The sequence below is a fragment of the Salmo trutta genome, chromosome 29 (genome assembly GCF_901001165.1).
Source record: "Salmo trutta chromosome 29, fSalTru1.1, whole genome shotgun sequence".
Taxonomy (NCBI): domain Eukaryota; kingdom Metazoa; phylum Chordata; class Actinopteri; order Salmoniformes; family Salmonidae; genus Salmo; species Salmo trutta.
In genome coordinates this window covers 44,358,918-44,377,415 of record NC_042985.1, presented here as the reverse complement: position 1 = coordinate 44,377,415, position 18,498 = coordinate 44,358,918, and the positions used below count along the sequence as shown (strand labels likewise).

The following is an 18,498-nucleotide window of genomic DNA, read 5'->3' as shown; positions in this document are numbered from 1 at the left end:
ATATATATATATATATATATATATATATATATATATATATATATATATATATATGTATAATGGACAAAAAAAGCAGCACGCAAGGATTTCAGCGATTTCACTGATTTACTGTACATGTAAGGAAATCAGTAAATTGAAAAAAATTAATTAGGCCCCAATCTATAGATTTAATGACTGGGCAGTGGCGCAGCCATGGGTGGGCCTGGGAGGGCATAGGCCCACCCACTTGGGAATCAAAATTAGTTTTTCCACACAAAAGGGGTTTATTACAGACGGACATACGCCTCAGTTTCACGACCCCGCAGGTGAAGAAGCCGGATGTGGAGGTCCTGGGCTGGCGTGGTTACATGAGGTCTGCGGTTTTGAGACTATGGCTGTACTTCCAACCAGTCTCTAAAGCAACATAAAACGGCTTATGGTAGAGAAATTAACATTACATTCAATGGCAACAGCTCTGGTGGACATTCCTGCAGTCAGCATGCCAACTGCACACTCCTTCAAAACTTGAGACATCTGTGGCATTGTGTTATTTCAGCTCATGAAACATGGGACCAACACTTTACATGTTGCGTATTTATTTTTGTTCAGTACATATACCTGACACTCCCAAACTCACTCCAAAGCAACCCCAGTAGATGAGCTGAGCACAACTGTAGATCCAGGTCACAGCACCATTATAAAGGGCGTCACGCTGCTTGCTAAGCCATACCGCTTTCTCCGGAGCCAGCTCATACCAAGATGAGAAACTCGGGACCTCTGTCTCACAAATACACATGACAGGCCTCCTGAAGCATTCTAACCTGTTGCGCTACTGCAGGCTAAGGAGTGAGTTTCATAGATCCTCATCTGCTACATCTCCTTAAATATCAGACTGAGAAGAACTGACATTCACGCCCCCCCCCCCCCCCCCTTCATTATACCTACACCTAACATGCCAATTCAACAAATATGAATATGCAAACATTGAAATACATATTTCTGCAGTGGCAAGAAGTGAAAACATAAACAACCCTGTTAGACATAGATTACCAAGGGGAAAGTACATCTAGGTTACCAAAGTGTTCACCAGTGTTGGTAAAGGTGTAATGAATCCGTGTGGAAAATATCTGTACTGAGATATAATTTATGATGCCCAGGCCACAAATATCTGTATTATATTTACAGTAATGAGGAGTGAGATGAAACAGGGTGATAGTGGTTGAATCCACCCTTCCCCCCACTCCTCCTCCCCTCAGTTATCACCAAAACCTCTCTGAGCCAATGGGCACAGGGCATTGTGGAAGACTGTTAGAGACACCTTTAAAAGCTGACAATTGTGCTTTAGTTGTGAACGGGGTCACTAGGGGACTTTGTCTATTATTTTCTGTTTGCTTGGGGCCACATCATCAACCATATACAGTACCAGTAAGCCCATCATGTTTGTTCGTGTCGTCAGTGTCTCCCGGTTTCCTCAAAGGCAGGACGTGACTGCAGACTGCATGGACTTAAGACTGGTGCTGAAATGAACTCGCTAACTGGTTGAGGTCCTTCCCTTACAGGGGAAGTTTACTCTACAAAACATGTGGAATTAGGCTATTATTAACCTAGGATACTTTTTTGGGGGGAGAATAGCCTAGTGTCGTTTTCAGAACATAAACATATATTTCTACAGACACGCTGCAGTAAAACGCGTAGGCCTAATGACGGAAAGTGGATAAAAACAAATTGCCTGGTCAAAGTTGTCTTGGGATTTTCCAACTGGACGGTTGACTTGGTCTCAAATTGTAGTTTAAAAGTACGAAATTACCCAGTTGCCCTGTTCTTATTTATCATGGAGGTCTCCACAAACGGGTCGAGTTTTGGTGTTGACTCTCTGCTGTCTCACAGACCAGCAAGCCCACACATTTTGAAAGGAGACAGTTCGATCGAAAAATACCGGTCTCCACTGGAGTTAAGCCCGAGGTCCGACCTGGAAAGCGGCTGCTCATCTCTCTCCCCGCGACCGGAGTCAGTCGAAAATGCAATGCACAGACATGATTTTGCACTGGAGTCCTCGCTACAGCATGGGCAACTGCCCCAGCCACGGACAGTCGCATCATCTTTTCTTATTCGGGATATTCTTGCAGACTGTAACAAACCACTTGCAGCATGTGCCCCATACAAGAGTCATGAACATCCCATGCCAGACTCCGAGCATTTTGAGTCCAAAATAGCGGACGACTTTATGGATAAAATCCACAGCAACTCGTCCTCGGACAATGAATACAAAGGTAAGCTTTATTACTTGACAGTCCGTAAAACAAGTTGACAGTGAGTAAATCGCTCATATAGACGGCTATTTTAAGAAATGTCAAATTATGATAGGCCTATAAATAGCCTAATGTCTTATAAATTAAAGAAAAAAAACGTTAATAAAAAAAACTAGGCTATCATATTAGTTCATCAATTATTTGAAGACATTAGGCATATAGCCCAATACCCTTGGTTTGTAGGCCTACTTCCTATACATTAGTATTTATATTGAGAAAATAAAATTGCGCGCCCATTTAACTGCCTTTAAAGCCACTTATTTTGATAACGCAAACAGAAAAGGTCCAAGTACAGTCCTATATGATGATTTGTTCAATACGGCGTTTAAGCGTAAACAATGTATCCAGCGTGGTTAATTGACAATGGCTACAGCTAACATAAATATGATAACAATGTAATTTGACTAGGACTATTATAGGCCACTTTAATATTATAGATCGTTCCTTATTTGTGATCAACCTGAAAGTGTGTGCGTGTGTGTGTGTGTCAAACCATCATCTCATCCTTACATTGACCAATATAAATGTAGGGGGCCTAATAATGCCTATGGTGACTGGTTTTCATTGCATGGATGAGTGGTGTTTCGTATATCAGGTTGTCTCTCTCTCTAGTTGGTTTATCTTCCACCGATACATCCAATAGGCTGCAATTTGTCTACCTGATAATCAGATTTGTAACCCGAGGATCTTGTCAGCTCTATATTTCGGAATTATCCACGGTCCTGTGAAGTCGCGCCAGTCAGTTGACTGGTTTCCATCCCTTGTGGATCAATTAACTGGATTATTGTACTCCCTGAGAATCAGATCAGCCCATATAAAAACCAGTTTTCGCGCTTCACATATCCACTGTGCAATAACCATGGAAACAACCGAGATATTTTATGTGGCAGTTATAGGCCTATAGCCCTAGAAATCCATGTCCAATCATAACCAAGATTTGAGGCTAACCGGAATAATGTGCCGATCACAATTCTATCCTTTATGATTCTGGTTATATTTTGGTCATGTATCTAATTGTAAATACATGTTCATTCATTGTAGCGCGAGAGCGTGACATGGACAGCAGCAGGGACAGTCCGTCGTCTCGGCTGAAGAAGCCCCGGAAAGCTCGAACCGCTTTCAGTGATCACCAGCTGGCCCAGCTCGAGCGCAGCTTCGAACGGCAAAAATATCTGAGTGTGCAGGACAGAATGGAGTTGGCAGCTTCGCTCAATCTCAGCGACACTCAGGTCAAAACTTGGTACCAGAACAGACGGTGAGTTGCAAGACAGATCGAAACCTAGTTATTGGATTCAGCCACTCAAAGATATGTTATTACAAACATATAGTTTTGGCTAAGTCCACATGAATACATGCATAATCAATTACTGCATTCTGTATCAATAATTGAAGTGCCGTGCTGTTATTACCCAATTTCTATAATTATTGTTTACCCATAAAATGGCTGTCAACTGTGAGGAGATTTGATATTTTTTCCCCTAATGTAGCTACATTGTTTATTTAATAAACAGGCCTGTTGAGTGAGTAAAGTAGGCCTATGAAAAATTCTGGGCTACATCCAATTCTATTTCCTCCTGCTTGTTATAGTAGCAGATAACGATGGACAATAAATTGTACCTATAGCTTAATTATGTTCTCTAAACCCTAATTTTCCTTTTTCGTTTTAGAACGAAATGGAAGCGCCAGACCGCTGTTGGACTGGAATTGTTGGCCGAAGCTGGCAACTACTCGACTCTTCAAAGAATGTTTCCCTCGTCATATTTTTACTCACAAAGTCTGGTTTCGAACCTAGACACCACAGCGGGTTTATATCTGTACAGAGGACCCTCGGCACCACCACCTATCCAGCGTCCGCTGTTTCCACGAATCCTCCTCCATGGTCTTCAAGGAGGCGGGGAGCCGCTTTCCTCTCTATCTGGGGTCCTCCCTCGACCTACACATCGATGAACGGACATAGCTGTCAGCAGCCACGCAAGCTCCTCGCTGACTAACAAATGGGACTGCACATGAACAAATTTACATGACTTTGAAAGTCAAAACTTTTATTTGGGTCGATATTTGTGAAATGTAGTTAACAGTTTGGCTTGAGGGGAAAAAAATGACAAACATGTTTGTAGGCCAATGTGTAGGCTAATTGAACATTGTGTGTTTCAGAGCGGGCCTTCATATTTATTTTAGTCTGACGAATAGGCTCTTTTATCAACGTGAAATTATTGGATTGAGGCCAAAATGCTATTTTGTGTTAGCACAAATTTGGGTCTGGATTAAATTTGTATTGCTGAAATTCTGCGTTAGAGCTGGCAAAGGCAATCTTCCCACATTAGCGTATACTGCATCCACGATAAACGCTGCATGTCGGCCCCCATCGGAAATTAGCTTTACATTTCGATCACGCAATCTGTAACGCTTAAGCGATAGATTGTTTTTAGAGAATAATTGGGCTCTATTCAAACAAAAACAAAATAAACACGTGGTTATAGCCTATGTTTATAACAATATATATGTCCATGATATTTGCAAATAATGGAGATGTGGGGACCTACATTCCAGATTTATCTTTAGCATTTAATTCAATATGACATTCATTTTTCGTTCCGCTCAAATTGGACGACCAATATGGGGCATGGGGCAACAGTGAAACTTTTTGAAGATGAAAGATGTAGCCTAATTTGAAATTGTTCGCGCAATGTCATGTGGTTGTTTCAAGGTATCCTATCCCAGTTAAAGCCAAAACAAGGGGATGTATTTACGTTTTTTAAATGTATAAATACGTTATACAAAAATTACCCTTTTTTTCAAAATATGTGGTCGAAAGTTAGCCTAGACTGAGTTTTTATTTTATTAGGCCTGTTTAACTTTTATTTTGACAGGGAGTCATGTTAGCCAATCAATGGGCACATACTTGCACACTGGCCTCTATATGGTTAAAATTAAATTAAGGAATCATTAGAAATTAAAGCAAAACGTGGCCTAGGGTGGTCTAGCAGTCTAGCCGCTGCCTCTGGTGCACAAAACAACCCCAGATAGGTGCTGTGAAATGTGTTGTTTTACATGGTCAGCCATAGTAGTAGGAGACCCTGGAGCAAATTAGCGTTTAGTGCCTTGCTCAAGGGCACAGAAGATTTTTCACCTTGTCGCTCGGTCATTCGAACCAGCAAACTTCCGCTTCAGCACACTCTCCTCTTTCATCTCTAAACATACAACTAAATGTTCTTTAATAAAGGCCCAATGCAGTCAAAAACATAACTTTGTTTTATATATATATATTCCAACATAGTGTGTGTGATATATATATATATATATATATACACACACACACACACACACTATGTTGGAATAATACTGTGAAATTGTAAGCCAAATTAAGTGGGAACGGTCAGGAATGGTGTGTAGAAAAACGTAACTCTTAAAATATAGCCTACATGTAAAATAAAAATATGAAGGTGAATTCGACAATTAGCTGTCATATTAATTTCAGATTTGGTCAAAATTGATGTTTTGCAGAAGGCTACCTATAGCCTGCATTTTACACTTGATTTAAGTTGCACAAAATCTAATTCCAATTCCAATCAAGTGTTCATATCTAAAATGCACTTGGTTGAGAGCTGAAACTTTACAAAATTCTTGTTCATTTCTAAACCACACAAAGAATTAAAGTAATCCCATAGAAATACAGTTGAAGTCGGAAGTTTACATACACTTAGGTTGGAGTCTTTAAAACTCGTTCAACCACTCCACACATTTCTTGTTAACAAACTATAGTTTTGGCAAGTCGATTAGGACATCTACTTCATTTTTCCAACACTTGTTAACAGACAGATTATTTCACTGTATCACAATTCCAGTAGGTCAGAAGTTTACATACACTAAGTTGACTGTGCCTTTAAACAGCTTGGAAAATTCCAGAAAATTATGTCATGGCTTTAAAAGCTTCCGATAGGCTAATTGACATCATTTGAGTCAATTGGATTTGAGTCAATTGGATTTGAGTCAATCATTTGAGTCAATTTCAAAAGAAATCAGCCAAGACCTCAGAAAAAAAATTGTAGACCTCCACAAGTCTGGTTCATCCTTGGGAGCAATTTCCAAACGCCTGAAGGTACCACGTTCATCTGTACAAACAATAGTACGCAAGTATAAACACCATGGGACCATGCAGTCATCATACCGCTCAGGAAGGAGACGCGTTCTGTCTCCTAGAGATGAACGTACTTTGGTGCGAAAAGTTCAAATCAATCCCAGAACAACAGCAAAGGACTTTGTGAAGATGCTGGAGAAAACAGGTACAAAAGTATCTATATCCACAGTAAAACAAGTCCTATATCGACATAACCTGAAAGGCCGCTCAGCAAGGAAGAAGCCACTGCTCCAAAACAGCCATAAAAAAGCCAGACTACGGTTTGCAACTGCACATGGGGACAAAGATTGTCCTTTTTGGAGAAATGTCCTCTGGTCTGATGAAACAAAAATAGAACTGTTTGGCCATAATGACCATCGTTATGTTTGGAGGAAAAAGGGGGATGCTTGCAAGCCGAAGAACACCATCCCAACTGTGAAGCACGGGGGTGGCAGCATCATGTTGTGGGGGTGCTTTGCTGTAGGAGGGACTGGTGCACTTTACAAAATAGATGGCATCACGAGGGAAAATTCTGTGGATATATTGAAGCAACATCTCAAGACATCAGTCAGGAAGTTAAAGCTTGGTCGCAAATGGGTCTTGCAAATGGACAATGACCCCCAAGCATATTTCCAAAGTTGTGGCAAAATGGCTTAAGGACAACAAAGGCAAGGTATTGGAGTGGCCATCACAAAGCCCTGACCTCAATCCTATAGAAAATTTGTGGGCAGAACTGAAAAAGCCTGTGCGAGCAAGGAGGCCTACAAACTTGACTCAGTTACACAAGCTCTGTCAGGAGGAATGGGCCAAAATTCACCCAACTTATTGTGGGAAGCTTGTGGAAGGCTACCCAAAATGTTTGACCCAAGTTAAACAATTTAAAGGCAATGCTACCAAATATTAATTGAGTATGTAAACTTCTGACCCAAAATACAAACTGAAAAAAATAATTCTCTCAACTATTATTCTGACATTTCACATTCTTAAAATAAAGTGGTGATCCTAACTGACCTAAGGCAGGGAATTTTTACTCTGATTAAATGTCAGGAATTGTGAAAAACTGAGTTTAAATGTATTTGGCTAAGGTGTATGTAAACTTCCGACATCAACTGTAGGTCTAATCAATAGTGACAAACCCACTTGGAATTGCTTAAAACGAATTGTCAATATGGCAGTAGTATGGTAGTTGTAGGCTATAACTAATGTTGTGGCGGACCATCTGAACAGCTGACATTATTTGTCAACAATAGATTTTCCAAACAATTAGTCAATAAAATATTGAATGAGCGATTATCACAGCATTGTGAATGATGATGCCAATGATGACTCCCAAAGTGCTGGTGATGGTGTCTTGGGCTCTTAGCCAAAATGCGATTACAGCTGGTGACCAGCCGATACTGCCTGATATGACTGTGGAGAGACTGGGACGGGACAGCTGGTCAGTGGCGACGCAAGCAACACTCCTGACTCCACAGCCCGGCTTGAAAGCTACTCTACCTGGCGATTGGTGAATTTCAAGCCAACTAAACTTGTGAAATGGCCCCCAACGATTAAAACAAAAAGACAATGTGTTTTGGTTAGGAGTGAACAAATTAGGGGTGGATCAAAATTTACACAATGGTTACCTGGAGGAAAATGGGGGAGGGTCGTGCTTTTTCAATTTCAGTCAAGGGGAGGGTTTAGTACTTTCTAAATCTAGTCCAGGGGAGGGTCATGTAATTTGTAATTGATTAAATATCAACATTTCTTAGTGTTTTAGAATGACTTGCTTATTAAGAGGGAGATTAACCCGATGCCCCAATCAAGTTAAGCGTCAGAATAGAGACAAAGTAGAGTCGCAATTCAACAGCTCAGACACGAGACGTATGTGGCAGGGTCTACAGTCAATCACGGATTACAAAACGAAAACCAGCCACGTCGCGGACACCGACGTCTTGCTCCCAGACAAACTAAACAACTTCTTTGCTCGCTTTGAGGACAATACAGTGCCACTGACACGGCCCGATACCAAAACCTGAGGTGCGGGCTCTCCTTCACCGCAGCCAACGTGAGTAAAACATTTAAACGTGTTAACCCTCGAAGGCTGTCGGCCCAGACGGCATCCCTAGCCGCGTCCTCAGAGCAGCTGGCTGGTGTGTTTACGGACATATTCAATCAATCTCTATCCCAGTCTGCTGATCCCACATGCTTCAAGAGGGCCACCATTGTTCCTGTTCCCAAGAAAGCTAAGGTAACTGAGCTAAAACGACTATCGCCCCGTAGCACTCACTTCCGTCATCATGAAGTGCTTTGAGAGACCAGTCAAGGATCATATCACCTCCACCCTACCTGACACCCTAGATCCACTCCAATTTGCTTAACACCCAAATAGGTCCATAGATGATGCAATCACACTGCCCTAACCCATCTGGAAAAGAGGAATACCCATGTAAGAATGCTGTTAATCGATTACAGCTCAGCATTTAACACCATAGTACCCTCCAAACTCGTCATTAAGCTTGAGACCCTGGGTCTTGACCCCGCCCTGTGCAACTGGGTCCTGGATTATCTGATGGCCGCCCCCAGGTGGTGAGGGTAGGAAACATCTCCACTCCGCTAATCCTCAACACTGGGGCCTCACAAGCGTGCGTTCTCAGCCCTCTCCTGTACTCCCTGTTCACCCATGACTGCGTTGCCATACATGCCTCCGACTCAAATCATCAAGATTGCAGACGACACTACAGTGGTAGGCTTGATTACCAACAATGACGAGACGGCCAACAGGGAGGAGGTGAAGGCCCTCGGAGTGTGGTGTCAGGAAAATAACCTCACACTCAACGTCAACAAAACAAAGGAGATGATCGTGGACTTCAGGAAACAGCAGAGGGTGCACCCCCACTATCCACATCGACGGGACAGTAGTGGAGAAGGTGGAAAGTTTTAAGTTCCTCGGCGTACACATCACGGACAAACTGAAATGGTCCACCCACACAGACAGCGTGGTGAAGAATGCGCAACAGTTCCTCTTCAACCTCAAGAGGCTGAAAAAATTTGGCTTGTCACCTAAAACCCTCACAAACTTTTACAGATGCACATTCGAGAGCATCCAGTCGGGCTGTTTCACCGCCTGGTATGGTAACTGCTCCGACTACAACCGTAAGGCTCTCCAGAGGGTAGTAAGGTCTGCACAACGCATCACCGGGGGAAAACTACCTGCCCTCCAGGACACCTACACCACCCGATGTCACAGGAAGGCTAAAAAGATCATCAAGGGCAACAACCACCCGAGCCACTGCCTGTTCACCCCGCTATCATCCAGAAGGCGAGGTCAGTACAGGTGCATCAAAGCTGGGACCGAGAGACTGAAAAACAGCTTCTATCTCAAGGCCATCAGACTGTTAAACAGCCATCACTAACATTGAGTGGCTGCTGCCAACATACTGACTCAAATCTATTGCCACTTTCATAATTAAAAATTGGATGTAATAGATGTATCAGTCACTTTAAACAATGCCACTTTATATAACGTTTACATATCCTACATTTATCATCTCATATGTATATACTACTGAATCTTGCCTATGCCGCACGGCCATCGCTCATCCATATATTTATATGTACATATTCTTATTCATTCCTTTATACACACACGTCTAAGGTAGTTGGGAAATTGTTAAGATTACTTGTTAGATATTACTGCACGGTCAGAACTAGAAGCACAAGCATTACGCTACACTCGCATTAACATCTGCTAACCATGTGTATGTGACCAATAAAATTTGATTTGATCTCTGATTCTCCGCTGGGTGTGCAATATCAAGTGCGCCTATAGGCTATTTAGTGTGGTTTCAATGAAAATATCCATAGCCTATAGGCTACAAAGTGCCTGCTCGGAGAAACAAAGAGCAAAGTTATATTTCTAAGATAGCTGCTGGGATGGTGTAAATAAAACTAGGCTGCATTACACACTGCAATGGATATTAGAACCCTGGGCCCCGGCCTGCTCTACTCTTGCTGATCAAAAAATTGTGCGCTTCCTAACAAATGGCTGTGCTGTGTAGGCCTACAGTGGCAGTTCAGGAGAGTCAAAGGCTTCTTCCGAAAATAATTTTGGATTATGCCTAGTCCTAAAAATCTTGCGTGTGGACTAGCCTATAGCCCATGTTCTGTTCAGTTTGAAAAGGAGACCATTAACATGACAGGTCAACTTTGATAGCTTGCTACTACTATAATTGATTTCATTAAAAACAATATACAATGCATTCGTAAAGTATTCAGACCCCTTGACTTTCTCCACATTTTGTTACGTTACAGCCTTATTCTAAAAGGTATTAAATAGTTTTTCACCAATCTACACACAATACCCTATAATGACAAAGCAAAAAGAGGTTTTTAAATGTTGGCAAATATATAAAAATGTAAAAACCCGGAAATATCACATTTAAATAAGTATTCATACCCTTTAATTAGTACTTTGTTGAAGCACCTTTGGCAGCGATCACAGCCTTCGAGTCTTCTTGGGTATGATGCACAAACTTGGCACACCTGCATTTGGGGAGTTTCTCCCATTCTTCTCTGCAGATCCTCTAAAGCTCTGTCAGGTTGGATAAAGGCCTGCTTTAAAAAATAAAAAAAGCCTGATTGGTGGAGTGCTGCAGAGATGGTGATCTTTCTGGAAGGTTCTCCCATCTTCACAGAGGAACACTAGAGCTCTGTCAGAGTGACCATCGGGTTCTTGGTCACCTCCCTGACCAAGGCCCTTCTCCTCCGATTGCTCAGTTGGCAGGGCGCCCAGCTCTTGGAAGAGTCTTGGTGGTTCCAAACTTCTTCCATTTAAGAATCGGAGGCCACTGTGTTCTTGGGGACCTTCAAATGCTGCAGAAATGTTTTGGTACCCTTCCCCAGATCTGTGCCTCGACACAATCCTGTCTCGAAGCTCTACAGACAATTCCTTCGACCTCACGGCTTGGTTTTTGCTCTTACATGCACTGTCAACTGTGGGACCTTATATAGACAGGTGTGTGCCTTTCCAAATCATGTCCAATCAATTGAATTTACCACAGGTGGACTCCAGTCAAGTTGTAGAAACATCAAGGATGATCAATGGAACCCGGATGCACCGGAACTCAACTTCGAGTCTCATAGCAAAGGGTTTGAATACTTACGTAAATAAGGTCTCTTATTTCAAATACATTTGCAAAAATTTCTAAAAACCAGGTTTTTCTTTTTCATTATGGGGTAGTGTGTGCAGATTGGATTAAATAAATATTTTAAAAATCTGCATTTTAGAATAAGGCTGTAACGTAACAAAATGTTTGAAAATGGAAGCGGCTTGAATACTTTCCGAATGCACTGTATTTCTTTCCCATGATGTAGACCTATTTATCAGAGTTATTGACCTCACAATAAGCCAGATTCTAGTAACTTACATTGTGGTGCTGAAACTTGAAGCATCAGCCATGGCACAATCAATTAGAAATGAACAGCTGATGGTGCTGAAAGTAGGCAAATTCGAGTAGGCATAATTCATTTCAAACCTCTTCAATTTAATTACACTAACAACAAGAGGGTTGTGTGTTGGAGCCTATTTCTTCCTATTTAAGAAATAAGAGGTAGGCCTACCTTTGTGACAGACGGAATTAGGTTGTAGGCTGCTATTATCCATAGATATGTCGGTCAATTCCTCCACCCTCAATGCACTCTAAAACGGCAGCCCTTCACTGACACAGAGGTAGGCTAAGTTAAGACCAAGACTTGAATTGAGCGGTTATGCCATAGGCCTACTTTTTATTAAAGAAAATGGCAAAAAGCACAGGCCTACCCCTTGTTAGCGTAAGACAGCAGTTAAAGCTTGCATCGGTAGGCCGACTGGTGGAAAAGAAGGTCTGCATCGGTAGTCCGACTGTCTGTAGTTGAAAAATAGGACTAAGTTTTGAAAGTACCATGCTCAGATTCCTAATGACATATCAGATTTTATTATTTGCAAACAGGGACAGTTTCATTACAAACAAGACACACTGATTAGGCATTGGAGAAATATGATAAGATTAACACATAGGTCTATCTCTGTCCATTCTTAGCCTGTTATTTCAGTAATTTGTGTGGTATTACAAAAGATTCAGCTAAAATGACAGAATTGAACTTTGATACATATGAAAATAAAAGGCCACAAACATCAATACCTGTATAGCATACCAATTCACCAACCATAGCGGCAGGTAGCATAGTGGTTAGAGCGTTGGGCCAGTAATCGAAAGGTTGCTGGATCGAATCCCCAAGCTGACAAGGCAAAGAAATCTGTCATTCTGCCGTCATTGTAAATAAGAAGTTATTCTTATAACTGACTTGCTTAGTTAAATAAAAAAAGCCTATTTGTAAGACTGATACTTTTCCCAGTTGAATACAATGTAAAAACACATGAAAAGTAAAAATTTTAAAAAAAAAAGTAAATCACAATTGGTATTTTCTTTTGTTTTATCGGAACTTGAGGTCATATACACTGAGTATACCAAACATTAGGAACACCTTCCTAATATAGAGTTGCACCCCCCCCCCCCCCAGAACAGCCTTAATTCTTCAGGGCATGGACTTTACAAGGTGTTCCACAGGGATGCTGGCCCATGTTGACTCCGATGCTTTTGACAGTTGTGTCAAATAAGCTGGATGTCCTTTGGGTGGTGGCGCATTCTTGATCCACATGGAAAACGGTTGAGCATTAAAAAAAACAGCAGCGTTGCATTTCTTGACACCAACCGGTGCGCCCGGCACCCACCATACCCAGTTCAAAAGGCACTTCAATATTTTGTCTGGCCCGTTCATCCACTGAATGGCTCACATACACAATCCCTGTCTCAATTGTCTAAAGGCTTAAAAATCCTTCTTTAACTTGTCTCCTCCCCTTCATCTACACTGATTGAAGTGACTTCAATAAGGGATCATAGCTTTCACCTTTCATGTCATGGAAAGAGCAGGTGTTCTTAATGTTTTGTATACTTTGCTTATATGACTTCTGACATTCTGAAACATTTAAGATGGCATTTTGTTTCATTACCTTTATCACTTTCCATGATCTGGGGTTATTTTATGAAACAAATTCAACACCAAACATATATTTTCAAAATTGAAAAGGTTAATTTAAAGTCGTGTCCACACAGATGTATACCAAAATACCTATCGATACAGTTGCTGAAAATACAATTCTGACATTCTGGAGAACATCCATACTCTTTTCATGAAACAGTGACATACTTAACTTGTGTCGACGTGATAGGCCATGGTGCGTGGCTCACCATACAATTCATTATAAAATAATACACACAACTTGAGACTGTGTCAGTCTGTTCTGAACTGCTAAAGAATAACACTACACTCACTATGTCAACGTCTGGTGCCCCATACATGGGGGTGTTGTGTCAAGCACTGCTCTGGGATCAATTCTGTACAGACACACAGTGATTGTGCAAAGGTAGAGGGTTAAACGGTTATGGTAAGGATGGAATTCACCCATCCTTAAGCTACACAACCAGCACAATCACAAATCAACCCCTAGAACCCCTTCACCCATTCTAGGTGCACCATTTTAGATGAGAAGATACTGGGCGTAATGAATATTAAATGACAGATACTCCACCTAATCTAAAAAAAAAAGGGTTAGGTGGAGTTATTACCTTTTCAACTATAATTTGATCGGTTTAGATTTATGAGGGACCGTCACAGACATGTCTAGACTATAGCTGCTAGGGACAAGAGATTGGTTTAGGAGTTAGGAGAGCTGTCCTGGGTGAGAGTTGTCCTGGGTGAGCGGGTATAACCTTTCAGCACCTGACTGCTATTCCACTCTGTCCTCCTCTCCGTTGGCTTGGCTTTTCTTCTTCTTCTTCTTCTTGGCTGCGGAGTCTCCATCAATCCCGCTGGCGTATTCGGAGCGCGTGAGACTGGCCACCCGCTCTTCAGTGCTAAACTTCTTGAGAGGTCTGAGGGGAGAGAGCATAGGATGCAGCAGCTTCATTAGACAAGCGGTCCCTAATATACCAATTGGTAAAACATTAACACTCAAATCTCAACTTCAGAGCCGGATATACGTCATCAGAGCGCACAACAGAACATTGTACTGTCTACACTTGGTTTGTTGTTTATATTAAAATGGTTTCATTAAATCGATTTTAAATCAGAACTAAAGTTTTGTTGCTAAGGATTCCACGACGCGGTTAGCTTTTACGGCTGGGTCTGCAAGTTTGTGTTCCATTTTTTTGTGTGGATTCCGCGAGTGCTAGCTGGCTGTACTACAGACACCTGTCGTTGTCGTGTGAAAGACTCATTGTTATCTTTTTGTAAAACAACTAGTTCCAGTAAAGAGCCAATCTGGATACTAAGGAGATCCTGAGGGAAATCGACGAGAACCAACAGCTTTACGCTATGGAGGAACAACATACTCCATCATGGAAAGATCCGACTACCTCACAAAATAACTTTAACACGACAAAAAAAGTAAAACAGATTCATCTACAGACACGGATGATTTACTTACCGTTGAAGTAGAGGCAAGTGCTCTGGCTGGAATCCATGCAACACTGGAAAAGTTGTGTAAGGAGGTAGCAGGGCTGAGGGGGAGTTGGAGTTTAGCCAGAATGAAATTCTCACGCTCCAAGGAGAAAACAAGGCACTCACTGCCAAAGTAAAAATCCATGATTCCAACATGGATTGTCTACTCAGGGAAAACAGGGTGATGAGGGAGTCACTATTAGACATACAAAGTCGTAGCATGCGTGAAAATCAATTTTTTTCTGGGATTCCTGAGGAGGCATCCAATAATCCAGAGGGCGCAATCAGAGAATTCATGCAATCCGCCTTGAAACTTCCTATAGAGACTGTAGACAAGGTGGCTTTCCACCGAGTACACAGACTTGGAGCTCAGAGCGACAAAACCAAGGGTCCCCAACCGATCGCAAAATTTGAACACTACCAACAAAAGGATCAAAAGCAGGGGAAGGGAGCTTAAAGGCACCAAATTCAATCTCAACGACCAATTTCCAAGGGAGATAAACGAACGTCGTAAGAGACTGTATCAGGTACAAAGGCAACAAAGGGAGAAGGGTAAGCGTGCCTTTGTCATTGTGGACAAACTCTTTATAGATGGCAAGCTGTTCCGAGACAGCTCCATAACACAATGGCTGTACTAAATTCTACAGGGACTTCAGGTTACGAAAAAAAGAAAGTATGGGAACTGTAAAAATATCTGAACATTATGAAGTGGAAGTCTGAAGTTTACATACACTTAGGTTGGAGTTATTACTCGTTTTACAACCAATCCACGCATTTCTTGTTAACAAACTATAGTTCTGGCAAGTCTTCTGATAGGCTAATTGACATCATTTGAGTCAATTGGAGGTGTACCTGTGGATGCATTTCAAGGCCTACATTCAAGCTCAGTGCCTCTTTGCTTGACATCATGGGAAAATCAAAAGAAATCAGCCAAGACCTCAGATTAGAAATTGTAGACCTCCACAAGTCTGGTTCATCCTTGGGAGCAATTGTATACGCCTGTATACAAACGCAAGTACAAACACCATGGGACCACACAGCCATCATACCGCTCAGGAAGGAGACGCGTTCTGTCTCCTAGAGATGAACGTACTTTGGTGCGAAAAGTGCAAATCAATCCCAGAACAGCAGCAAAGGACCTTGTGAAGATGCTGGAGTAAACATGTACAAAAGTAGCTATATCCACAGTAAAACAAGTCCTATATCGACATAACCTGAAAGGCCGCTCAGCAAGGAAGAAGCCACTGCTCCAAAACCGCCATAAAAAAGTCAGACTACGATTTGCAAATGCACATGGGGACAAAGATCATCCTCTGGTCTGATGAAACAAAAATAGAACTGTTTGGCCATAATGACCATCGTTATGTTTGGAGGAAAAAGGGGGATGCTTGCAAGCCGAAGAACACCATCAAAACCGTGAAGCACGGGGGTGGCAGCATCATGTTGTGGGGGGTGCTTTTCTGCAGGAGGGACTGGTGCACTTCACAAAATAGATGACATCATGAGGAACAAAAATGATGTGGATATATTGAAGCAACATCTCAAGACATCAGTCAGGAAGTTAAAGCTTAGTCGCAAATGGGTCTTCCAAATGGACAATGACCCCAAGCATACTTCCAAAATAGCTTAAGGACAACAAAGGCAAGGTATTGGAGTGGCCATCACAAAGCCCTGACCTCAATCCTATAGAACATTTGTGGGCAGAACTGAAAAAGCCTGTGCGAGCAAGGAGGCCTACAAACCTGACTCAGTTACACCAGCTCTGTCAGGAGGAATGGGACAAAATTCACCCAAGTTATTGTGGGAAGCTTGTGGAAGGCTACCCAAAACGTTTGACCCAAGTTAAACAATTAAAAGGCAATGCTACCAAATACGAATTGAGTGTATGTAAACTTCTGACCCACTGGGAACATGATGAAAAAAAATAACTGACTTGCTTCGTTAAATATTTTTCTGACATTTCCCATTCTTAAAATGAAGTGGTGATCTAAACTGACCAAAAACAGGGATTTTTTACTAGGATTGTCAGAAATTGTGAAAAACTGAGTTTAAATGAATTTGGCTAAGGTATATGTAAACTTCTGACTTCAACTGTACGTACTCAATTGCTCGTTGACACATACGGACTTATACACACACCTGATCGTGCTCTCTTCACTTTCTTCTCTCCCTCTCTATTGTCGAGAACTGTTTTATAATTGAATATGTTTATTGTTTGTCTATCCTTTTTATGTATTTGTCTACAAGTTTATATATGTTTACAAAAAGCAAGGGGAAGATATCAAAATAGGGGCATGGGGGAATAATAACATTGTACGGAATACATTTGTACTGTAATGAGTAATTCAAGGTCTCATGATCATGTGAAACGTCAATTGCTATGGAAATGCTGGGATGTGTTTTACAATGATGTTAAAGGTAATTATGATGCAACTATGACGGTGATACGATATGGATTACAATTATGAATATTAAGGCTATACGCACTACATGTTAGACACATTGACACTCAACCATGCAAATTGGCAGTTATTTTTTATTTGGACAACACACAGTCTTACTCCTATACAGACATCGTACACACTCTCACTAAATCACACCCAATATCATACACATCAACCTACTCAGATTTACTACACACAATATCTTGTCTCAATTTCCTAACATCTGTGGCATTGGCTCACAGGCAAGGGAATAAAACAAATATTGCTAGAACCTATTTCTTGAATTCTAAATATCAGACATTTGAAAGCTCTAGTTTTGACCGTCATCATACCTCTGATGGCAGTAACTTTACAAGCACTAATTATGGTAAATTTAGACGGAGAATAGTATTTAGTTACGGTAAGGGGTGAAATAAGTATAGCCAGTTATAATTGTAACGGTTTAGCAGATTATTAAAAAAGATCAGTCTTTACATGGCTAAAAGAAAAGGAATATAACATATACTGTTTACAGGAAACTCACTCTACATCCTTAGATGAAGTTGCGTGGAAAAAGGAATGGGGTGGTGAAATCATTTTCTGTCATGGACAAAGGAACTCAAAAGGTGTGATGATATTAACAAAAATGTTCATCTCAATGTGCAAATAGTCAGGAATGATTCGCAAGGAAGGTGGATCCTCATAAAAATATAAGTGGACGAAAAAGAGATTTGGCTCATTAATCTATATGGTCCAAATCAGGATGATCAACACTTGTTCGAAAACATTTATACCAATTTATTGAACTTACAGGCAACAAATGATCATATCGTTACGGTAGGAGACTATAACAGGGTTAAGTACTAGAGGTCGACGATTATGATTTTCCAACGCCGATACCGATTATTGGAGGACCAAAAAAAGCCGGTACCGATTAAATCGACTAATTTTTCAAAATGTATTAATTGAAAATCATACTTTTTTCAAAGTATCTCTCTTTTTCAAACAAGTATGGCTACAATTTCAATTTTATCCCCTTGAAATACTACAACAAATATTATGGCTGAACTCAAAATGTGCTGGTTGATAAAATGCCTGTATTTATGGGAAATATGTTTGAAAAGGGTAAATAGGAAAGTATACCAGTTTC

The 18,498-nt window shown here is 41.2% G+C and overlaps 2 protein-coding genes across 6 annotated transcripts in view; one reads left to right on the top strand and one right to left on the bottom strand.

Moving 5' to 3' along the window:
• The first annotated feature begins 1,810 nt into the window (after positions 1-1,810).
• On the top strand, positions 1,811-4,502 carry barhl1a (BarH-like homeobox 1a). Its single transcript, XM_029722387.1, has 3 exons — positions 1,811-2,249; positions 3,330-3,543; positions 3,956-4,502. Exons 1-3 carry the CDS (start codon positions 1,811-1,813, stop codon positions 4,233-4,235), a joined length of 933 nt encoding a protein of 310 aa, XP_029578247.1. The 3' UTR covers positions 4,236-4,502.
• A 7,652-nt stretch (positions 4,503-12,154) lies between these two features.
• Positions 12,155-18,498, bottom strand: part of ddx31 (DEAD (Asp-Glu-Ala-Asp) box polypeptide 31) — a 67,294-nt gene continuing 60,950 nt past the window's right edge. For all 5 annotated transcript variants that reach the window (XM_029722318.1, XM_029722319.1, XM_029722317.1 and 2 more), the window contains exon 21: positions 12,155-14,357. In XM_029722318.1, the coding sequence (XP_029578178.1) occupies positions 14,213-14,357 (145 nt within the window). In that variant the 3' untranslated portion in view covers positions 12,155-14,212. The remainder of the gene's footprint in view (positions 14,358-18,498) is intronic.

Excerpts from the sequence above, each read along its gene's own strand:
- barhl1a (XM_029722387.1), top strand. The coding sequence starts at position 1,811 with ATGGAGGTCTCCACAAACGGGTCGAGTTTTGGTGTTGACTCTCTGCTG. Across the intron at positions 2,250-3,329 it reads CTCGGACAATGAATACAAAG|CGCGAGAGCGTGACATGGAC; the intron begins GTAAGCTTTATT and ends CATTCATTGTAG. Across the intron at positions 3,544-3,955 it reads ACTTGGTACCAGAACAGACG|AACGAAATGGAAGCGCCAGA; the intron begins GTGAGTTGCAAG and ends TTTTCGTTTTAG.